Consider the following 25,325-nt stretch of genomic DNA (forward strand, 5'->3'; position numbering starts at 1 on the left):
TTTAATTTGCATGACTCTACCAGTAGGTCTCCTTTATTCTTAATATTTACATTATGTTCTGTGACTGTATTTAAGGCTTCCTTGTTTTGACTGTAGATTGCTTCTAAGCTTGAAGTGTGGTAAATGGCACTTAATATCAGGTCATTTCTTCTTTCCAAAAATCAAGTGGTGTCACCTTTCATAGAGAAAGAAATGTAATCTCATTACATCTTGCAATCAGAAGAATATTCTTACAAAACCATCAAGGTCAAATGGATTATCTTTCCACAGGCCATTAATTGTTCAGAAGCATGCCTCATTTTAAAGTTGAATCTTACTTTATGTATTTGACCTATCTGTATCTACATAGTTTTCCTAGAGATTTTAACTATTTTTTCCGAGAGAAGAAACCTATAACTATCATTGTATGATAAAGAACACTCAGATTTGAACTCTAAATTTATAGTAGAATCTGACTTTTTTCTGCAAGACCTTCCTCATGGAACCCACTAATTTAGGCCAATTGCTTTGCTATTATTGTTGGCATCTTGGTGTTTCTTATATTTGGACTCCTCTAGTAGTTCCATGATTTTTGGATGTTATATTAACATTTATCTTTTTCCTCTCCTCTTTTCCTAGGCTGTATCTTCAAGTTGTTTAAGAAGAGGGGTAACGTTTTCAAGGCTTCAGGTCAGAAAATGTCTACTTGCTCTCATACTTTATTGATAGTTGGGCTGTGTACAGAATTATAGTTCTAAAATCCATTCCCTCCAAGCTTTGAAAGCCTGGTTCTATGGTCTCCCAGCTTCCAACACTGTGTACCAAAGTTTATGCCATTCAGGTGATCACTCGTGTTGGTAATCTTCTCATCGTCTAACTTTCCACCCCAGAAGCTCTAAGTCGTTCTGTATGCTGAAATTTCACCAAGATGGGTAAAGGGTTGGCCTCTTTTAATCTGAATTTTTAGGCCTTTCTTTCCAATTTGTTTTTTCCTTTAAAGACTCAAACTATGTTGGAACTTCTAGATCATCCTTTCAGATCTCTCAGTTTTTTTTTTTTTTTTTTTTGGTTTATGCTCTGGAATACTGTGTCAACATTCAAAGTCTTTCCCTTGATTTTTAATTTGCAAGAACTCATGTTTTCTAATCTCATCTTATCCATAGCAACCTTTTTTTTTTTTTTAAAGCAAATGGGTAGTGGAGTTTGATGAATGCAGTACTTTTCATTCAAAGGATACATTTTTTGTTTTCTTCTATTCTCAGAATTATTTCATCTGGATTACAATAATTCTTTGAATTATTTCAACTGTTCTTTTTCCATATTTTTGTCTTAAATTTTTTTTTTTTTTAGTTAGCAATATAATGCTATCTCCTTTCCAGGTTCTAGAAGTTTGTCAATTTCTGATCCTTACTGTTTCCAGAATTGCCATAATTTTTTTCTTTTTAAATTATTTCAATTGATGATCTGGAGAGAAGGGAAGCAAAACTAGGTTTTTAGACTACCATCTTAGAATTCAATGTTTCTAGGAACACCTGGGTGGCTCAGTAGGTTAAGCATCTACCTTGGCTTGGGTCGAGATCCCAGGGTCCTGGGATTGAGTCCCGCATTGGGCTCCCTGTTCAACTGGGAGCCTGCTTCTCCCTCTGCCTGCCACTTTCCCTGCCTCCCTGCCCCTCTCTCTCTCATGCTCTCTCTGACAAACAAAATCTTTAAAAAAGAATTCAATGTTTCTAGATTATTTGCATTGTGTACAGTATTTCCCACTCTCTAAAATCCAAAGTTTAAATACAAAGCTTAGACAACTTACCTGGTATTTGGGACTCAGAACTATTTGATCCTAGTTTATCTTTCTCCCTTAATCCTCCAGTAATCACGTTAAAGAATCTGTCATCCCCTCCTACCCTCCTTGAAATGGTTTATGGTGTTCCTTATACCTTGTGACTGGTAACTGGGATGGCCTTTTTCCTCCTCCTTAATCCATATTTTACAAAAGTAGGCTCAGCTCAAAGTCCACCTCTTCTGAAGCTTTTATGACAATCCCAGGACAACCAAAATTTTGTAATACTTAAAACCATTTATTGAGTTCCATCCAAGTGAATTGTTCTTTGTGTCAGTAATGTCACTTTTTTCGACCAGAATTCTTTACCATTTTTACCCTGAAATCCAAAATAACTTTACTTAAATGGAATTACATTGAAAAGCAAATGCTTCATGTTTCGATGTCTTCCCATACAATAAAATATTGAAGTTTTGATGAGATGCAGCTTTGGGCAGAAGACATGAATAGACATTTTACCAAAGAGGGCATACAGATGGCTAACAGACACATGAAAAGATGCTCAACATCACTGATCATCAGGGAAATGCAAATCAAAACTACAATGAGGTATCACCTCACACCTGTCAGAATGGCTGAAATCAACAACACGAAGAACAGATGTTGGCAAGAATGTGGAGAAAGGGGAACCTTCTTTCACTGCTGGTGGGAATGCAAGCTGGTGTAGCTACTTTGGAAAACAGGATGGAAGTTCCTCAAAAAGTTAAAAATTAAATTACCCTATGATCCAGCAATTGCACCACTAGGTACTTACCCAAAGAATACAAAAATACTGAAGGGATACATGCACCTCGATGTTTATAGCAGCATTATCTACAATAGCCAAATTATGGAAAGAGCCCAATGTCCACTGACTGATGGATAAAGATGATGTGATATATACACAATGGAATATTATTCAGCCATAAAAATGAAATCTTGCCGTTTGCAATGACATGGATGGAGCTAGAAAGTATTATATGGAACAAAATAAGTCAAATACCATATGGTTTCACTCATATGTGGAATTTAAAGAACAAAACAAATGATTATGGGGGGGGGGGACGAGGCAAACCAAGAAACAGACTCTTAACTATAGAGAACTGAAGGTTACCAGAAGGGGGGAGGGGTTGGAGGATGGGCAAAATAGGTGAGGGGGATTAAGGAGGGTACTTGTTGTGATGAGCACTGGGTGTACACCAGAAACTAATATTACACTGTGTTAACTGGAATTTAAATAATTTTAAAGAAACAAACAAAAGAAACAAATTTAATGGTGTGCCTGAGTTAGGCAATTTCTTAAATTTTGTTTTGAGCAGGAGGCAAGAGTGATAAGATATTCTTATTTCAAGACACCTTTCTAAAAGAATGGTTTTCCTGGTTAGAGGCAATAACATCCTTACACAACATTCCAAGCACTCAATTCTTATTTTTTGCTAAGTTTTTCTCTAAGCCGGGCACTGGAAAAGGGTGCTTATGGTTCAGTCCAGCTTGTAAGCCAAAGCAATGTTGTGTGAGTGGCATTACCTCACACAAGTCTGAAATGTATCACTCCCCAAGAGCAAAAATAAAGTTGGAAGCACAAGAATCCCATGAGAGAAACTCTACCAAGTAGATATTATGTAGCCTAGTCATTGCCTTGAAAAATCGTAACAGAACACATCAGCATTTTGAAATATAGTGGTCCAGTAAAGGACTAACACCATATTGCAAAGCAAGAGTATAAAGTATTGGAAAATAAAAAATCCTCATGACCTAGAATTTAGTTCTCTAGGGAGGCATTGAGACTTATCTTGACCTTTACTGTTCATGTTTCATGTTCCCTAACGTAGTTTGATGTTAACCTGATAATCTGTGATGCATTTGAATTGCTTTTTGAAGACTGAAACAGGACTAACTTTAGAACAGAGGCAAACACGTCAGTGCACGCATCTTAAGCAGAATGATATCTGAGGTAAGCAAGGCTGAAAATCTGTCATCCACAGTACAAGCCGCTGAGCAGCCTCATGTCAAAGCGCTTTTACAAATTATGCAGAATTCAAGCAGCATAAATTAGGTGCCTAATGTCTGAGATGGGAATGATAATTAAAATAGAATGTATGGGCGCCTGGGTGGCTCAGTTGGTTAAGCGACTGCCTTCGGCTCAGGTCATGATCCTGGAGTCCCGGGACCGAGTCCCACATCGGGCTCCCTCCTCAGCGGGGAGTCTGCTTCTCCCTCTGACCCTCCCCTCTCTCATGTGCTCTCTCTCTCTCATTCTCTCTCTCTCAAATAAATAAATAAAATCTTAAAAAAAATAGAATGTATTATCTACTTTTCTTTAGAATATCATGTTTTGGAAAAATTACATGTGAAAAAAGTTAAAATCCAAGGTAATACCCACTCTGGAATTCTATAGTATAATAATTATTCTCAGGGAATGTGGGAACACACAGGTAGGAGACTTCCAGTCAGGGGTATTTAACCAGTTAAGATCTGTAAGTTTAAAACCTACCAAACTTCGCTTTGAAACAGACTCCGTAAGTCAAACAATAGCAGGTTGGAATAATAAGAGGATGTCAATTTTATAGTGTTTTAGAGACCTTAACACTATAATCATGAATATGTGTGGCAGCATGGAAAACTTGTGACACAAAATGAAATGAAAAAGCAGTACACTGACGTATGCACAAGGTATTGTTCCAACTATGTGAAATTATATGAATGAGAAGGAAAAGAAAAATAAATTGCTAGGGTAGATTTATAGGCGATTTGCTTTTCATGATTTCTACCATTATTTTAAATAATGGAAAATTTGGAAATACTACAGAAGTAGAACATCAGAGGTTAAGACATTTGAGAAGAAAGGCAGGCAGCACTGGAACTCTGGGAGACGTTAGATTCATCTACTATACTTCTCATGAGACACGTCAGAAGTATACATAATTACCAAGTAGTTTGACTTTTGCCTAGATGGTAACTAAGATGATGGTATGTATAGCTCTGTTTCTTGAGTCATTTTAATTCAAATGATCGATTGCACATCTTCCATGGCACTAGGAACTGTATTTCCACGAACGGGTAACCTATGATCAACATAACTGAAACGGTGGGAGGGTGAGGAGGGCAGGCAAGCAGGCAGAGGAGGAATACAGGTACAACTTCTGAGATAATCAGAATTAAACAGATACACAGAGAATCTGTCATTTGCCTCCTATAACCTCTATTTCGCCTCCAATCCTACCCTGAAGGTTTTCTGCTTCTCTGGTAGTTCCCAACACTGGTATCTAGCTGTGAGTACTACTTGTGGAAATAGCCATGGATTCACACCTGCTTGGGTACTAATCTTGCCTCTACTACTTACTAACTAGGGGCCCTGAACAAGTTTGTGAGCTCTCAAACGCATTTATAACAAGCATAAACAAATTTCACATAGGACGTAATAAAGACAAACCAATTTCGCGTAAGACATCCTATGTGAAGTTGCTCTTAGAGTACTTATGCACTGTAGTCATGAAGGAAAGTTTGTTCTCTCCCTATCTTTTTCTTCTCTGTCGACAGGACTCTGGTATTCAGGTGTTAGAGACTGTTTAGGTAAACTGAGAGTGAATCCACCTTGGCTGTAGGCGGCTTTCAGATCTTACTCCCTCCCCTATATTCACCCTCACACAGACCAGAATCCCTAGGCTGTAACCAACTTGATGGCAGAATGAGGCCAGGCCAGACTTGTTTGGACATCAAAGACCAGAGGAGTTTCCTGGGTTGGCTCTATTTGTAAGCTGTATTTAAAATTTCAGTTCTATCTAATCTGGCTTCTGGAGCTGGCTGCCCAATACAGTAGCCACTGGCCCCATGTGGCTGCTCACATTAAGATTAAAGACTTAAAATGCATAGGAACCGCTCATAGTCCCATTTCAAACACTCAAGGGGTACATGGCTAATGGCTATCAAATTAGGTGGCATAGATACAGAACATTATTATTGCAGGACATTTAGAAATCTGCTCTAAAGTTCTGAGGGTATCAGTGGGAATAAGAAGTATCCTAGGGTTGATGCCCATCACATTCATTATTTTTCATCTCTCAGACTGGAAAAACAAACTCCGATGGTGACGGGGGTAGAAGAAACACTTGATTAGGGGTCTCAATATACACAAGCATTCCGGGCACCGGCCTAGGGGACATCAATAGCATTCTTTTCCACATACCACAGCCCACTTGTAAAGTGATAAGGTAGGTCAACCTCAGAGAAAACTTAGTGACATTTTGCTGGCAAAATGAGTATTACTTAACCAAATCCTGGTACCCTATGCAAAAAGGCTGAAATCTCTCTAGATCCATCCATATTGTTGCAAAGAGAATTGCTGAATCACTGTATTGTACACCCGAAACTAATCTAACACTGTATGGTTAACTATACTAGGATTTAAAAAAAAAAAAAAAAGCAGAAATCTCCTATTGAGATATACAACATTAAAGGTTTGTTAAGCAACTAGCAGTTTTATTTCTATGCAAAAGAGTAGTTGGCAATCCAAGTTTGTGAATGGAAGGAGAGAAGACACCAAACTACTCAAACTGCTCAGTTTCCCTTTGAATTCAACCATCAATCGTTCATTAAGGCTGGTCCCTAATAATCTACTTTGTCGACAGGGGGCCCTCACGAGTTACCATCCTCACAGTAATCGCAAACAAGTCCTAAACCAAACATTTGCAGCCACTCATTTGGCACCTACAACCTTTCCAACAAAGCATTAGCCCATTTTAAATGTATTGTCCTCGTGATCAATTTTCAGGTTTCTCCCAAAAAGGAGCTCTTTAGGAAGTTTTCATCTGCTCAGGTGCATGTGCCTCATTTGGACTCCTTGCTGAGCCATGCCGGGGGACAAGGGGCCCTACCTAGAAGATCAGCACAACTATAAGTCCAGCCTCTGCCCGCCCCCAACCCAAGTGGGTGTCAGTGCTTCCAGATCATCCCTCTGCTTCCCTAGTCAGCACTCGGTCATTCTTCATACATCAGACATCTTAATACCCTTTGTTTCTTTAGATCTCTGACCCTTCCACCTTCCCCTCCCTCAGCAGATGGTCTTGCCTCTGACTTCAGAGGGTACTGAAGCCATTAGACAAGAATTTAAGTTTCCTGCCCCCAAACCCATACATTTGCCTACAAGGTAGCCATCTTACTCCTCCTTACTTGCTGCCACGAGGAGGTGGATCCTGGTCAGTTGCCTCCTGCCTTTTTGAAGCCTTGCTCTGTCACTTTCTAGCAGACCTTTCATGCCCCTTCGCTTGACTCCTTCCCAGCGTCATTGAACTGTGCAAGTCCTTCTTCCCCACAGGTTCCTCTTTCTCTCCTCTTCTCTATGGTCAAATATCTTAAGGCTTAACTAAACCTACCCTTTCCACTTGCCCTGGCCTCCAGTTTGGATTCCAGTTTGACCAGGCCATTGAAATTAGCTTCACCAAGATCACCAACTACCTCTTCATTGCTGAAAATCAACAGGCACTTTTTAGTCATCATCTTACTTAACCTTTGCTGAGCATTTGGACTTATCAACCCTTTGCTCATTCTTGAAACGCTTTTGCCTTAGGCTTCCGTGACAGCATACGCAAGTGGTCTTTCTCCTGTGTATTTGGCTAATCATGAGTCTCTCTCATCGTATAAACACACAGAACATGCACTTTACCATTTTCACCATTTAAACATACAGCTCAGTGGTATTGACATTGACGTTGCTGTACAAACAGCATCAGCACCCATCTCCAGAATGGTTTTCATCTTACAAAACTAAAACTCTATATCCACTGAGAACTCACCAGATCTCCCTCTCCCCAGCCCCTGCAAACCACCATCCTACCTTCTCCTTTCATGAATTTTATTCTCGGTACCTCATAAGCGGAACCATACAGTACTGCTTTCTGTGACTGACATTTCCTTTAACATGAGGTCTTCAAGTTTCATCCATGGTGTAGCATGTACCTGGATTTTTGTTAAGGCACAAGAGTATTTCATATATGGTATATACCTAACATTGTAGGTATATACCATGTTTTGCTTACCCCTTCATCTGTTGATGGGTACTTGGGTTGCTTCTGGCTATTATCAATATTGCTGCTGTGAAAATGGGTGTATTCTTTTCTTTAATCCACCTCTTAAATATTGGTGATCTTTAAGGTTCTACTCTTTACCTATACTCGCGGCTAATTGCTTACATGCTAGTGACTCCCAAGGTTGTATTTGTGGTTTATTTTCTCTTTTGGGGTTCAGATCCCAAATCCCCACATCCATCCTTTTAGAGATCACAGGCACCCTGAACTCAAGACATTCAATATGACGCTTTGGGTTCTCACCATGTTCTTGCAATGTTCTGTTACCCTGGGTTTCCTACCTCAGCAAACAATACCACCACCCACCCCCCACACACACCAGGCATGCGGCATCCTCCTCTGGCAACCACAACACTGCCACTCAACCTCCAGGGAGCCCACTCAATTCCATGGTGCCAGGTGAGTATTTCTCACTGTGGCATCCCAGATGGGGGTCCCTGAGGGTCCGTCTGTGCTCCTGCCAAGACCCCTCTTCATTCATCTCCTCTACACAGAACAGCAACGCCTCACTCTGTATTCCCTAGAGCTTACCTTATTTTTCTTCTCAGCACTACAGTGGTGCCTACCACAGAGCCAGCACTCCATGCACATGGCCAGTGAGTTAACCCCTGACCTTTCCCTTACCCAGTCCTGTCTGTCTCACCTTCCAACTGGTGTTCAAGTCCACCCACCTCCCTACCCCAGCTATCACCACCTCGGACAGACGCTCAGCATCTTTCCTTTCTCTTCTCTTCTCATCCCCTCCCCACCACTGTCCACACAGCTGCCAGGAGAACCATTTTAAACCATGAAACTGGAGGTTTCACATCTCCACTTACAGCACTCCAACCAGCACTTTCAGACTACGACCCAAAGGCCTTCACTGGCCTGCCAAGGCCCTTCCTCCTCTGTCTCTCCAGTCCTGTCTTTCACGCCTCCCTGGATGCTGCAGCTCGTTACTGAGTCACTTCCAATTTGGCCAATATGCTAGATGCTTCTCTTATTTCCTTTCCAGATCTTTGAAGAAGCTGCTGCTCTTTCCGCCTCAACAGCCCTCCCTTTTCTCCAGTCCCCTTCTCAACATCTGCTGGCTCCTCCTTTTCCATCAGGTCTTAGAGGAGAGATCCCTGCCTCTTGGAAGCCTCGTCTGCCCTCCCTGCACCCGTGGTGGCTTTGCTCTCACTGCTAGGGCCTCCCGTGGCATCCTGTACCTCTCCCACCATGGTGCTTAGCCAGGACTACCCATCCCATGAGTGTTCGCTACAGTGGGCCCTAGCTCCATCAGGGTGGACACCCCGACTTTCTTGCCCAAAAGGTACCATCTGCCCCTTGCACAGTGATGGGGCCATGGTCGAGCCCTAATATTTAATACGGGGTTTTTAAAAGTTGGCCTAAGGCATTTCAAACATCCAGATAAGTAGAAAAAAAACCTGTAAAATAGCATAACATACACTCATACTCACCAGGAAGATTTTTAAATTATTAATATTTAGCTATATTTTCTTCATTGAGTCATCTCTGTATTTGACATATTTTTGAGTAAATAGCAGAAAATTCCTAAGTCTTACCAACACATCCATAGACCATATGAAATAAGCTCCTGAAGGATAAAGACCCATGAACAAAAACCTCTAACATGCTACTTAAGCATTGTTAAGTGAAATTCAGAAATGAGAATATTAGGTTCTATACCAGATACTTTTATAAATGTATTCTCATTCCATCATTTAATTCCTAGGAGTTTTATAGGGTAACCTCCTTAACGAAAGGAACCTTGTAAAGAACCTGTAGCTCTAGGAGAGTAGGAGAAAGAAAAACACTTGCTGAGTGCCCATGATGTAGCCAACACTTATGTTACCTCCAGTTATTCTTACAACAAACTCAACACGTAAAAACTTAGCGTGGCCAAGTTATTTGCCCAGATCCCAAAGGAGGAAAATGGCAGATGTAGGAATTTGTTTGCCATTTCCCCTCTCTTTCTACTACTAATCTATTCATTACTGTTGAACTTTTTAAATTTAAAATTAAAATTTGAAGTTTGTGGTGGTGTGAGCTGGGTAAAAATACATGTTACTTCTACATGCACACACACAAAAATGTGTAGGTTAAATTCTCTTTTTAGTTCTTATTACAGGGCAAATTACAGCACTGAGCACAGACCAAGCAGGAAGGGAGTCCGAGGCCAGGGTCTGGTGCCATGGCTTGTTTACCGAACAGCTGGCGGTTGGCTAGTCACGCAACTCTCCTCACCCAACAACGTTCATCGTTACAATGGGTCAGTTGTATTAGATTGAGGTTCCTTCCAGCGATTTGAAAAACAACATACAGATGAAACTCTAGAATTCTTGGTGATTTGCTTTAGTCATCAGGGGGTCAGGGCTAGGATGTAAGTCTTACTGATTCCAGGCCTGGCTCTGTACCTGCTCAATGAATATACCATTTGGGGCAGGGGAGGGGGAGCTGTAAATATAGGCCAATTTTAATTGGAATGTTGGTCAGCCAAATAGAATAACCTTCAAACTTACAGAAACAGATCTCCCACAGATTCTGACAGGACAACCAAAGAGCAAGACTGTGAAGAGCCATGAAAAAGCTCCATCTACAAAAGATGACCCTGGCTTCATTCCTACCCCCATGTGTCCTCTGCTAGACAAGCTATCCTAACTTAGCAGACTTTTTTTGTTTTTAAAGCAGTAAATTCCATTAGATGCTAAACTTTTTTTTTTTTTTTAAGATTTTTTATTTTTTATTAGAGAGAGAGAGAGAGAGAGTACAAGCAGGGGGAGTGGCAGGTAGAGGCAGAGGGAGAAGCAGGCTCCCCGCTCAGCAGGGAGCCCAATGTGGGGCTCGATCCCAGGACCCTGGAATCATGACCTGGGCCGAAGGCAGACACTTAACTGACTGAGCCCCCCAGGTGCCCCTAGATGCTAAGCTTTAAGAGCTCTGTCTTGTTTGCCTTTAAAACCCTAGCTTTCAGCATAGCACCCGGTACAAGAGTTAGCTGTCAATACATGTTTATGGAATGAACGGCAAATCTCACCACCTTCATGTTCCAATCCAACTCACCTCCAAGGTTCAGCTCAGATGCCATCTCTAACTGTTGCCCCCCAACCCCCTCAGACTCCCAATATATTTTTCTGTATCTCTCCTGTGGTGTATCTCATTTTGTATACAGTTATAGATATTATATATACCTATCTCAGCTCCCCAGTAAGGTCGAACTCAGAAGCTATCTTCTGGCTCAGCATGGAAACCCTACAATACATAGTTCAGAGCAGGTACTCACTCAGGTTTGTGTGAAAAACCTACCCTTTATATATACACACACCCCCCCCCCCAGAGCAATTAGCACAGTTCTTTACATACAGGAGACACTCAGTAAATATTATTGAATTAAATGCTATTTCTGATTAAGTTGTGGTGAGGCTAGTCCTCTCAAATTGCAAATGTTTGTGAAAGGCTACAAACCATGTGGGAAGAAATTGGTAAACTAAATTAAAAGTTATAAGAATGGTCATATCTTTGAATAATCCACTTCTGGGATTTTGTACTAAGGAAATAGACAAAAAAAAAAAAATACAAATTAGACTGAACCAAACCAACAACAAAACTGGAGGATACTATGACACACGGATATAACATAATACTATTCTACTCTAACAATAATTCTGAAGATTCCTGAAAGAGGTTTGTGACTAATGCTAAGTAAAACACAAAGTTCACATCCAGTATAGGAAAATGGGAATACTTGTGAGAAAAGCAAATATACAAAAAAAAAACAAAAAACAAAAAACAGTTATTTTGGGATGGTATTTTGCGTCATTTTTTTCCTTTCCAAACTTTCCTTTAAAAGTACCATTTTTATAACAAAAATTTGCTACTGTCAACGTTCATCTTTCCTTCATGTGGCTGTATTTTCCATAGACAGTTATTTAGTGAGGACCAATGCCTAAAATTAAATTGTCTACTAAATAGCTATTGCTTTAGGATTTAACTTTAGGATTCAAGCGCTCTCTCAAAAGGCAGGCTGTTCTAGGTCATGAGCTATAAGGTAGAGGCATAGTGTGCAGAGTGCAGAAACCAATTTGGATATGAAGCAAGCAGCTAGACTCAGTCAAGGATGCTCAGGAAGCACACAACTGAGATCAGTCACTCAAGCAACTATCAACCGTCTCAGAAACTGTTATTAAGTAAGGAGGCTGCAACCTAGAAGGCATAGGGAGACGAAGGAGAGGATTTAAGGAATGGCTGTCTCTTGGTAAGGGGATAGGAAGTGGTGGAGAATTAGCTCATGAGGGTCTGTAAACTATGGCCCGCCAGGCAAATGCTACCTACTGCCAGTTTCTGTAAATAAAGCTTCATTGGGAACACAGCCAAGCCCATGCACTTATGTATTGTTTACGGCGACTGTCACACTACAGCGAGATGAATAGTTGTGACAGACACTGTGTGGCCCACAAAGCGGAAAATATTTATGACATGGCTCTTTACAGAAAAGGGAGCATTTGTCCTGCAGTCCTAGATATAAGGAGGTTTATAAACAGACACCCTATTTAGGTACTGGGCCACCTTTTTCTATTACTTTTTCTTCTAACGTACCAGCCTAGAAGGTAGGCAACCCTAGAATTTATCATCCAAATGGAGATACTTTTGAGGGTGAAAGGGAGTACTAATGAAACTATATTCCAAGACCGTGGAAGTAAACCAGGACCGTCCCAGACATGTGGGTCCCCCACCAGAAGGGCTAGTAGCACAAGAGCAGGTTGCAAAGGGCGCTCAAGGTCAGCTTTTAGGTGTATGAAGCAAGCTTGGGTGACTCTCCTTGGTGCTTTCTATTTTAATTGCCCTTAGATGCCTTTCTGCATCCCTCTGTCCCAGCTCTGGTCCTTGAGAAGTCCAGCTGTTTGGACACCACTCAGGGGTCAGGCTCTCCCCTTTCATTAGAGCAAAAGGAGAGAAGTTTACTCATCCCATTTAAATAACTTATTCCAAATCAGTACAAGTATTTTATACCTGCAAATTTCACTTGGCTTAATATTAAGACAACTCCTTAAAATGCTAATTTTTTTTTAGAATTTTAGCTCTCTCAATTTAAAAATGACCATTAATCATTGTATTTATCACCAAGAAATCCAAACCAAATATAGTATATTACCCATTGATTTGAGCTTTTAATATGGACACTGTGAAGAATGAAGAATGACGTTTCTAATTTTATCATTCCAGAATGAAAGACAAAAGAAAATACCAGATATACTCCCTAACATATTTTTTTTTTTTTTGTAAAAACTTTTGATGCTGTGGGGAAAGAAGTAAAACTAAAGATGTTTAGAATACCTTTGGTGAAGTCTAGGACATTTTACATTGAGACTTCTCTGAACAATAGTAGCTCTCAGCTTTGAAACCTCGGTGGATGGCTTTCCAAATATTGCCATCTGGTGGAATTTCAGTTAATTGTTCCTTTGTTCTAGGGAGCTACTGGAGGTGAAAGAACCTTGAAGGCATTAGAGAGAGAGAGAGACTCAGAATACCAGTGGGAAATAAGTGAAGGTCAAAGGATTGTGTTTTCAAACACAAACCCCAAACGGGGGGAGGGGGGGGGAAGGGGCGGGGAGAGGGCTGCTGAGTCTTTGTCTCCTTCCCAAATATGCTCCACCCTCTTGTAAAGTCTGAGCAGTTGCCTTGATTTATTATAAATAAATGAAATAAAAAAATCACTTGTTCACAAATACCATGAGATGTCCTGAGGTTACTTGGCTACATCTTAATATTCTCTCCTTCCACTTATCACTAATAATATCTCCAAAATTAAACTTCAATTGGCTTGACGATTTTTAGAGGAATTGCTGATAGCAATTAGCCCTTCATACCTATGGGAAATGAAATAGCTTGAAAAATAATGTTTTAATGGAGCATGTTGACCAGAATACTTGTTTTAGTTGTAGAATGGAATTTTGAAAATAAAATGTCACAGCAGCATTAATACGTCAATTTAATCTGTAGACAAGGAATTCTACACCATTTTAGATTTAAGCCTTACCTCGAGCATCCAGGCTCTCTCCCTGGCTGACGAGATGAACCGTACCGCTGAGGAGTGGGATACTGGGACAGTGAAAAAAAGAAAAAGAACACTTAATAGGATGAAAACGTAGGAGCAAAGGGTTATAATGGAGTGCTTTAGGTGTAGTTAGCAATGGAAGCACACACTGTATCAAAGTTCAGCTGGTTTTACCATAGGAGGGAGATTAAGTTAGCCAAGCCATTGGGCTCTCGGTCTATATTTTAGATCAATTTTGAGGTTGGTTATGGTTTCTGAATATTTAGTATAATGGCAGTTTTATGCAAATAATTTTTTTTCTTCTTACCTTTCTCCCTGATAGTCTGATGTGAGGAGAATTCATGTATTAGCAGATAACCCTAGGAAGCAGTCCCTCTAAGTGGGATGTCAAAGGCCAACATTAAAGTACCAATTTCCTTAAACTTAGGTTTATTTGCAGGTTTTATATCTGGTATCAACACAGGCTTATTCTTCCAGTCAGAAGAATTTTTTTTTTTTTTTTTTTCAGTTAAATCAAGTTTTAAGAGAATAGGCATTCTAAACAATGCCGGGATCAAACTTCAAACTCCACACACCAACAAATGATAATTCACTTTATGTGAATTGGCTCTTGCTCTTCAAAACGTGCTCTAAGTGATAAGACAAGTACACTGATGAAGGACAGATCCAATTCTCAAGGCTAAGAAACGTATCTGAGCTCCAGGTTTTGAGGGTCCAGTGTTAGGGCGGGAAGTGGATGGTTCCTGGGGAGGCTGCTTATGGCTCAAGCAGATGCTGCTAAAAAAGACCCAAGATGCCTGTGTGCATGAGCCTTAACTGGTCTTCCTGCCACCCCAAGAAACAAATTAGAAATGACTGCTGCCTTCTACCTAGGTCCTCACCCTGCCCATTATTCTTCTAAAATGGTCCTAGAACAGAAAACACAAATGCCTTTGGTGCTTGTTTTTGTTTTTTGTTTTTAAAGTCAATTGCATAAAAATATTTGTGGCAGACACAATGCAAGGTGATCTCCAGAACTATGTCTGGAGATGTTGCTGGGTGAATTTTTTTTTTTTTTTTTTAAAGAAAGGAGGGAGGCATTTTATATCTTTATAAGGGGTAGTAAAAAAAAAATGGGAACAGCAAAATGGTAGGTATGGAGAAAATAAAAGTAAAGGTAGGAGCTGATTTTTCAATGTTTTACTGTTCAGTAAGAGAGCTCAAATGTCATTTGTAAAGTTGGCTTGTTTAAAAAAAAAAAAAATCAGGAAATTTAGTACAGATGGTCTTAAGGACCGAACTCGGTAAGCTAACAATGTTTTCTTCTGATAGAATTTCTTCACATAATTTAGAGAAGTTAATTTCATAGGTATTTCACATCTTTCCATAACTTAATGATAGTTGATAAAAAAAAATCAGATAAAAAAGTCTTTTCCTACCCATGTCATTTTCCTAAGTCCTTCAGTCTTCTAGCAATTAACTGAATTACAGTACAATTTTCATTTGCCGTCTTTATGGAAGTAGTACTCAGTAGCTTTGTTACTGGGGAAAGTATTGGCCACCAAGCTAGGAAGAGTACAGGTTCCTAGTTTACCTATCAACTAGATAATTCACCCTTAGAACTCAGGATTGGCTATATATATATAATTGGCCTTTTTCTGTTGTCTGACAATGGCCCATTGCTTATTTTTCAACAGCTGTAATGGATCAGTTTGAAGAATGGGACCATTTACTGAAAACCCAGTAATTTCACATATTGTATCTAATTTAATCTCCTAAATCTTAATAAATACAAATGAAGAAACTGAGGCTCAGAGTAGTGGAGCAAGTGGCCCACGTCGTGCATCGAGAAAGTGACAGTTTCTAGGAGTCGGATGGACTCTAGTGTCTACTCCATCTTTCATCCACACCATCCCACTGTAAAAGCCAGGTCTTCGCTATAGATTTGAATCCCCCCGGGAAGTCTTTGCTCTGCTCCTGGCATCTAAGTGCTTGATAAGGCACAGCCTTGCAAGGGCAGAAGCATGGGCTCCCTACCAGTGGGGAGTGGGGGTGGGGGGCGCAGAAGGTAAGGTAGTTTTGTCTATGATGTTGGACAGTGGCAAAGCAGTTCTTCTCTGCAAGTCTCTTTATATGAAAATTAAAAATGGAGCATGGGGGACGCCTGGGTAGCACCGTCAGTTAAGTGGCCAACTCCTGGTTTCTGGCTCAGGTCATGATCCTCAGGGTGGTGAGACTGAGCCTACCTCTGGCTCCATGCTCAGCTCAGAGTCTGCTTGAGATTCCCTCTCGGGCTCCCTACTCCTCTTCCCCCCGCCCCGGCTCCCTCCCCCTCACCCCCCTATGCTCCCCCCCCCATGCTCTCTCTCCCCTCCCTTTGTGGTCTCTCTCTCAAATAAATAACTCTTTAAATAAAAAGTGGAACATGGTATAAATATAAAATATAAAGCTGTGAAAAACACAGAAAATCTTTGAGACCTGGGGCCTGGCAAAGAGTTCCTAGCCTTGACACCAAGAACAATCCATAAAAGGAATAAGTAAATTAGACTTTATCAAAATTAAGAACTTTTGTCCCTGTGAAGTAGATGCAAATATGAGGAACAAATTAGGAGAAAATATTTGCAAACCACATATTTGACAGAGGACTAGTTTCTAGAATATATAAAGAGCTCTGAAAACTCAACAGTAAAAAAAAATGAATTGGAAAATGGGCAAAAGACATGAATAGACATTTAGCTGAAGAGGATATGTAAATAGTCAATTAGCACATGAAATTATATTTAACATCATTAGCCATTATGTAGGTGAAAATTAAAGACCATAATGAGATATCACTATACACTTAGCAGAATGGCTAAAAAAGAGACAACATGAAACACCCATGAGGAACTAGAGCACTCACATTACTTGTGAGGATGTAAGATGGTTCTGCTACTCTGGCAAACTTTTTTTTTTTTTTTAACATGCAACTACCATACAACCCACCAATTGTACATCTTGGCATTTTTCCAGACAAATGGAAATTATGTTTATAGCAGTTTTTTTTAACAGTAGCCAAAAATCAGAGACAACCCAGATGTCCTTCAATAGGTTAATGGTTAAGCCAACTGTGGCATATCCTTTTACCATGGAATGCTCCTTAGCAATAAAAAAGAACTCCCGAAACACACAACAACCTGGATCAACCTCCAGAGAATTATCCTGAGTGACAAAAGCCAGTCCCAAAAGATCATATACCACATGATTACATTTATCTAACAGTCTTGAAATGAGAAAACTGTAGAAATGGAGCACAGATTAATGGTTGCAGGAGTAGCGGGGAGCAAGGGAGGAGTGGTGGGAGGAGGGGGTGATCGTAAAAGGGCAACACTAGGCTTGAACATGTATCCATGTCAATATCCTGGTTGTGACAAATTCGTAAGATACTACCACAGGGGGGAGGGGAAGGGACTCAAGGGCATATGAGAAAGCTCCATATGGTTTCTTACAACTACATGTTCACGTACAATGATCTAAAAACATAGTTTAATTTAAAAAAAGATTGGACAGCAATTACAATTGAGCAAGAATCTTTTATTTTCTTACTTTTCCAGAGAGCAACAAAAGCCCCGAGACAGTGGGCAAGATGGGGTTGGGAATTTGCCCAACAAATTTGGACAGATCCAAGAAAAACTATTTCACCCAGTCTTGCCGATCTGAGAATTCTCTGCTATCACCTTTCTTCCACATCAACCTTTCTAAACTTTTACTAAAAGTCAAAATAGATACAAATACACCGAAAACTAGAAGTAATTTCTAAGTAGCAGTTTGATAGGGATCCCTGGTACCTTCGAGTTGATGCTATGCAAGAATTTCCCCAAATTTTCACCCTTATTGGTCCAGGACTAGCATTTCATCCCGCGTTGCTCTTGTGGATGACAAGGGAGGTGTTCTGTATTCTAAGCTGGGTCACACTAAGGAAGAGCATGACTGTCCCCACCCCCACACAAAGAGGAGCGTGCAGTCTTCTTTCACATTAGGAAAAACCATGTTGACTTTTACTCTTCCTGTTTTGAGCACTGGGCAGCTCCTCAGAAAGCCAGCCCCTTTCTCTGGTTTGCAGGCTTTAACTGAGAAGACCAAGTATCTTTGTTAGCCAAAGAGTCATGACATGGCCACACTCTTTAACAAAGCACATTCTCTGTTACTACAAAAGTCCATTTCCCCCTCGTCCTCTAGACATTTCAAATCCTCTTTCTTTGGACAAACTCGGAATCTGGCCTCCCACGTGTGGAGCATAAAACATCTGTCCTAACTTGAGAGTCCCCCTCCTAAAGAGGCTGCTTCCATGTCTGGCCGTAAAGCCATAGGTGCATAAGAGATATCAGAATGAAGAAAGGGTTGTAGAGATTTTCCATTCATGCCCACCACTGAAAAAAGATCTGGCTCTTTCTTCAGTGCTGTGTATTTAGCCAGCAACATTTCTGACTAATGCAAGGTGAAAGGGTCCTCCTCACAGAGAGCAGAACCCCTGTTTCTCCAGTTGCTCCCGGCTTTTCGAAGAAGGGAACCCTGCTGGGATGTGAACTGAGGTTTTCCCCTCAGGAGATCACCGAGCGCTCTTTGGACCTTCAAAATGAGCTGTATCCTGAATTCCAAACTCCCTGTGGGTGCTTTCAGATACTCAATCACTCCAGTTACAGAAGACATTCTTTAGTATGGGAATGCCACAGCTTTCTAGGAAGAAAGCTGCTTATCAGCATGAACATAAGGTCACAGGCTATTAATCCTCAGGCTGATCCTACTCTATAGTAGTCTTCTGGAGAGCCCCCCTCCAGCGAGCACCACCTCAATTAGTGGCCTGGGTTGGGTGGGTTGGGCTCAGAGCCCTCCCCAGGGCAACAGAGGGAGGCCAACAGCCTGCCCGGTTCAACTGCCCCAGGGGACTAGAGGAACCACTGCCGGGAAGCAGAGAGCTGAGCACACACCAGGGAAACCAAAACCAAATGAGATTATCTGGCAAGTAAAAGAGGTCAAATTACACTGAATCTTGGGCACTGAGTATGGTACAATGCATTCCACTCCTTAAGCAAGCCAGACTACAAAATGACCCATACTGTATATTTAAGGGCTTTGAAAAATTATAGCCAGCTGATAAAGGGATTTTGATGGCATACATTAAGAATGGTAATGATGTTATAAACTTTTGGTCGTGTGATTTAGGCTTCTGTAAAAATAAAGTATAATCCCCCCAAACTGTCTAAAGTCATAGCTATAATAAAACAGAAATTCAGTTATTTTCATACAAACTGAGCCTCATCCCCCTCTTAGAATCCTCCTTTATCCATCTGTTACTTCCCATGCGAACCAGGATTAAAATAATTTGAGATTGCCCTTTCTATTCTAGAATAGAATATCTGCCGTGAGAAAGGCACAAAAGTAAGATTAAAAAGACAGACATGAGACAAACTATATGAGAAATACCATGTGCATTGTCTGTGAATGTTTTTAATGATTACTTATCCTTATATCGGTTTTTAATCAGAGATCCCTGAAAATAGTTGGAATAGAAGAATGGCTTTCCTCACAAGTACGACTGATAATGAAATGTAGCAGAATGTTCATGAAGCAGGAAAGTAGCCCAGTAAATGGGATCAGATTCCCTTTAAGAGCCCAGTGTCCAAATTTAGCGTTCAGGTTATAGTGGAAACGAAATCCTTGCTTTACATGTGGCCTATCTTTATCGTCTTATTCCTTTGACCGTCCAAAGAAGAAACACAGGAATAGAGTAGAATTGTTGAAAGGGTAATGGGAGATTTCAATAAGACTTTGGCTGTGGCAGGAGGATTCTTAGGACGCTGGGTAACCAGGGTTGCTAAGACCTCCCTCAAAAGATGGATAACCACTGTCCAAATGTAGTGTTGTGTGGGAAGGTTTTCAGACTCACATTTTCAGTAGCCCGTTAAAAGTGTTAAGGGGATGGAATTTATTGAGATATTCAGGATTATCTACATAGCTTCTACCCCTGAGTTTTCTGTTGGGGCTAGTGTGCATCCTAAAAATGCTCATGTGATAACCACCCACATTATTTTTGGGGGGCCTGCTGTGGGGTCTTACAGAAGAGTCCCACTTACAAAATGTTTGGGGGCTGGATCAGTAATTATTTGATGGGGAAATTTATGCTGAATTCCACTCACCTGGGAAATAATCTAGTGCTGCTTCAGAGCAGAAGCATCAATTATATTGTCATGGATAAAACTTGAGTGGGAGGTGGGAACAAAACCCCAATCTATTATGGGAAATAGATCCAGACAAAATACCTGTTTTTCTTTTTTTAGAAGATTTTATTTATTTGACAGAGAGAGCACAAACACGGGGAGCGGCAGGCAGAGGGAGAAGCAGACTCCCTGAGAGCAGGGAGCCCGATGTGGGGCTCGATCCCAGAACCCAGAGATCATGATCTGAACCAAACACAGCCGCTTAACTGACTGAGCCACCCAGGCACCACCCCCCACACACACAACTTGAAATGTTCCGTAAAACCTTCTCTTTCCAGGGCGCCTGGGTGGCTCAGTCGGTTAAGTGTCTACTTTTGGCTCAGGTCATGATCCCAGGGTCCTCCCGCTGAGCAGGGAGCCTGCTTCTCCCTCTCCTTCTGCGCGCCACCCCCCCGCCCCGGCCCCGCTCATGTTTACTCGCACTCTCCCTCAAATAAGTAAAATCTTAAAACAAAACAAAACACCCTTCTCTTTCCATAATTATACAGGTCTATAGCTTTTTTCTTTGTAGTTTTATGGGTTATTAACAAACATGACATGCACATACACCATCTATTCATTTTCTTCACTGCACAGCCTGGCATTGGGATTGGTGACTGATGACCAGCTGGGCTGATCTTTCCACACTGGCTTTGTGGTTTTTGGGGAGACACTGTAAGCAATCTCTGCACAGTAAGATTTGTTGCAGATCAGCAGCACTCCAAGCTCCTTCGTGTTGTGGACTAGAAACTCCCGGAAGCCCCTGGGCAGGATGTGCTTTGTCCTGTTGCTCCATCCAACAATGTTGGATGTCATTGGATCTTCTTGGTACCCTATTATCAGTACCTCTGAGATTCCCCCCAGTTGTGCTCAATTTTTACATATAGGTCTGACTGGTGCCAGATGAAATTCTTGGTCCTCTTTTTAATGATGTTGGGCTTCACCAGAGACCTGAGGGCAGCCATGATGCTGAATAGGAGATGGCGGCCTCCTCTGCAGGCAGCTCCAAGGTGGAGTATAGCACTTCATTTTGTAAAATTGTTTCACATAGATCATCTCACCCAATCTTAATTCTTTCTCCACGGGTTTACTGTGTTTGCCTTTTGGCTAGCTGCCTTTTGCTCCTTTCTCTTCCTTAGGAGCTCTCATCTGATACAGATGGAGTTAGAGACATCTAATTTTTTCCCAGATGATCCCTCTCATTCTCTGCCTCCCAAGGAGCCCTTTTAGACATTGCCTCCTGGTCAGCTCACTCCCCACTGCAAAGAAATTAAATAATAATGGGATGCCTGGGTGGCTCAGTTGGTTAAGTGTCTGCCTTCAGCTTGTGTCATGATCCCAGGGTCCTGGGATGGAGTTCCACATCAGGCTCCCTGCTCAGCAGGTAGTCTGCTTCTCCCTCTGCCTCCCTCCCCACCCCACTGGCGCTCTTGTGCTCGCTCGCATGTTTTCTCTCAAATGAATAAAATCTTCAAAAAAAAATTTAAATACTAAGGGATAGATTTTTGTCTGTTAGGGTTGAGATTTAGAGGGCCACAAACCAATACAATTTCTAAGTTTTGTCCCCATTGAGAGTGCATGCTCCAATCAATTGAACAACACATCACAGAGTATCTCTGGGCTGAGATGTAGGAATACAATAATGAGCAAGGTGGGCCTTACCCTCCTACTTGGTCAGTTACAAATCCTTTTTTTGCATAACCCCAGGAAATAAAGAGTAATCATGGGAGCTTGTTCACTGTAGATCACATAGCTGATAAAGGACAGAGCTGGGATCCAAACTGTGGTCTTCTGAGTCCACATGCTTTTCCTAAAAGTTCATTTTGACTCATTTTCCCTTTTTCTTCCCTTATGTCAGGCTTTCTTTGCATATTAAAATTTCGTATTTTTGAAGCAACAGAACACCAAATTTCGATCTTCATAAAGTGTTTTTTATATGAAGTTCCTAACCATTCATTTGTTCAGCATTGGTTGAGCACCTAAGAACAAGTTACCACTTTGGTGCAGCTAGTATGTGTCAGGTGCTGTCTTAAGTATGTTACCTGTATCAGCTCATTTACTTCCCACAGTAACGCTCTGACGGAGGAGATTTCTTATCTTACAGATACATGAACAGAGGCTTGTGGCAGGGCTGGGAATTTGGACTTCAGAGCTGGAGCTCATGAACACCATGTTATGCATCTAGTATATCCTAGATGCCCTAAGTGCTGGGTGTCTAAAGTGTGAGCAATATGCAGTGCACCAGCGAGGAGCTCAGAGACGCACTAATAACTATACCATGAGGCCGTGAAGGCAAACACATGGACAGGGAAGTGAAGAACAAAAGGGAAAAACTTAGGACTGCTGTTCCTTTGGAAGATATGTAGGATTTGAACGCCATTTGTTTTCTCCTCATTCTGAAAATTAGAGGAAAATAAGTATTTTCTCTCTCAGTTTCCTTCATGGCAGTGCTTTTCAGATTTTGAGTCAGCAGAGAATCTTAAAATTCATATTATTATTCAATAAGCCAGGGTGGGGTCTGAGATTCTGCCTTTCTAGAAACTTCTACATGCTGCTGCTCTGGGGACCACACCGAGTTGCAAGGCACACGATCTGCTCTTCCCACAGTCTGCTATGTGGTACTTGGTCCTGCACTTAGTCAGAAGGGCCGGCCACTCAGATGATCCCAAATGAAATAAATTCTTTTATAGCTCACACCCTGCTACCAGGGACGGACCAAAGCAAAATTAAGGAGCTAAAGTCCATTCTTGGAGCACATTTTCCCTTGCTTCTCCTCTCTCCCCCACATCCCTAGCCCGTCAGTGATCATGTACTCATCCAGAGTTTCAGGTCCTTAGGGAAAGTTCTCTGCTTTCCAAGATGTTAGGTACTTAATTAACCCACCTGCGCAAATGCGTTAGGGAGTGTTCATCACAAACATGTTATTTCTTCTCTGCTGCCCTAAATGGCTCGTTCTGGGTCTTGTTACTCTGGCACCCTCAATGAAGCCACTTACCTTCCCCTTGCATAGAGAACAGACTCAGCTGAGTTTACCACACATACATCCAGGGTGTTTGAGAGATAGGAGGATGCTCAGATGAACTACCAAGTAGTCTCTCTAAAGCAAAAAAGGAGCAAAAAAACTTAAGAAATTTGCAAAAGCGGGGCACCCAGGTGGCTCAGTCAAGTGTCTGCCTTTGGCTCAGGTCATAATCCCAGGGTCCTGGGATCAAGTCCCGCATCAGGCTCCCTGCTCAGCAGGGAGCCTGCAGCTCCCCCTGCTTGTGCTGACAAAAATTTTTTTAAAAAGAAGTTTGCAAAAGCTAAATATTTCAGTAAACCCTAGTACACCTGAACTATCATTCTGCCTACAAGTAGCAGGTTAGGCTTTTGAGATTGCCAGTGCTTTCTAACATCACTCCCAGACAAGTCCTGAGGACCTCTTGAGGTGCACTTGCATTTTCAAACTGGGGGAAACCAAGGGACCATCAATGCCAGAATATTAAGAGTCCTCATCTGTGGTGGGATGTGTACCCAAAATGGATTTAATCAACCAATTTTTTGAAACCCCATACATCTTTCCATGGGAAATAGGAGGCTGTTACAATTTAATGGCTTTAGGAGTTAAAGGGACCTTTGAGGGCTGCTTGGGGGAATCCAACTATCATTTGTAAACCTGTCTGCAGTAAAGAGCATTGCACCTGGAGTAAAATTCCCTGGGGCTGAGGTTTTCCCCCTTATGTGACCGTGGGTATACCATTTAAACTCTGGGCTCCAGTTCTTAGTTTTCTGTCAAGTACAGTTAGAGTGTTGCTGCTGTGTGTATTCTTTAGCTATTGCAGATTTCTGTGTAAATGGAAAATACTTTATGTTCATCATCACTATTGGAACACATCTTCCTTGTCAATTGGATCGGAGTATTAGTTATGGGATGAGGAAACGTCAAAGTAGAATCAACCCTAGGGAAAACCAATGGCTTAGAAAGAATGGGAGAGAATGCCCGTCTGAAGGGATCTTGTGGACCTGGCCTTGAGCATGACCCTCACTGGCCCTTGTGAAGCCTATTTGTTGCCTCTTCTGTAGTCTGTGACCTCAGCAAACCCCATGGCTTGACCACCATGTCTAAAGGTTGGCAGTGGAAGGGATGGGGGAGGGGGCAGAGAAGAAAAGGATAAAATTATCTTTTGATGAAAATAGAACCTTTCCTGTTAGCTTTAAGGTTGAATGCTAGTGAGCTCAGATTGTTGCAGGGATTTCATGCTTTATAGACATTGTACATAATGCAGGGTTTTAAGATTCTTTTTTAAAAAGGTTTTATTTGACAGGGAGAGACACAGCGAGAGAGAGAACACAAGCAGGGGGAGTGGGTGAGGGAGACGCAGGCTCCCCGCGGAGCAGGGAGCCCGATGTGGGGCTCGATCCCAGGATCATGACCTGAGACGAAGGCAGACGCTTAATGACTGAGCCGCCCAGGCGCCCTGGGTTTTAAGATTTTTATTTCTTTCAAATCTTCTGGGTCTTCCCTAGAGAAGTGAGTTTTTGTGCCTTCTTGTTCCTCCCCATCCCACAAGGTGCTTCCTTTTTTGCTCCCCGTGGGGAGCGCTAATGCATCCCCTAGCCTTCCCAGGAGCACCATGTGCCTGAGTGCCAGGAAAATGCAGGGCTCTTGTTTCTGCCTGTATTTGGGGGCAGCTCAATACAAGGCACTGCTGGACTGGGTCAGTAGGCCCGCTTTTTCCACATCTTCCCTTCTCTCTAACAGGGTAAGATATGGGATCTCTCTACAGCCCAGGCCGATGGATAGGGAGAGGACGGAACGCTAACAACTACATACGTGGGGAAAAGTGAACTCAGCAGCGTATCCGAGTGGATGCTCTTTAAAATGGGCTTGCTCTGCCAAAACTCACACTACTTGCATACTTTGAGCTACAGTTGCATTCTTCCTATGTGAAACGCAAGTTTGAATCTTACCGCTACTTCCGCCTACTGCAATTCAAATAATTCAATGTGCTAACGTACTATCAAAATGATGTGTTTTCCTTGTGTGTTGAAAACCTTATGGATTCTCTCAAGAAAAAGCCCAGTTCCCAATACGTTTCCTATTAGATTTTATTCTAAGAAAGACGGATTAACAACTGCCTTTTGGAGTGCTGAGATTTCTCGTGGGGAAATCTTAGGTAAAAGGTAAGATACCCTCCCGGTTGAGGCGGCTAGCA

General features: G+C 41.6%; 1 protein-coding gene across 2 annotated transcripts in view; it reads right to left on the reverse strand.

Moving 5' to 3' along the window:
• Nucleotides 1-25,325, reverse strand: part of MAPRE2 (microtubule associated protein RP/EB family member 2) — a 159,467-nt gene that overhangs the window by 119,759 nt on the left and 14,383 nt on the right. For both annotated transcript variants that reach the window (XM_028098137.2, XM_028098136.2), the window contains exon 2: nucleotides 13,898-13,959. Coding sequence is in view for 1 of the 2 variants with exons in the window: in XM_028098136.2 (XP_027953937.1) it covers nucleotides 13,898-13,959 (62 nt within the window). In the remaining variant the exon portion in view is untranslated. The remainder of the gene's footprint in view (nucleotides 1-13,897; nucleotides 13,960-25,325) is intronic.

Source organism: Eumetopias jubatus, unplaced genomic scaffold (assembly GCF_037043125.1).
Source record: "Eumetopias jubatus isolate StellerSeaLion01/CBP00866 unplaced genomic scaffold, mEumJub1_p1.0 scaffold_16, whole genome shotgun sequence".
Taxonomy (NCBI): Eukaryota; Metazoa; Chordata; class Mammalia; order Carnivora; family Otariidae; genus Eumetopias; species Eumetopias jubatus.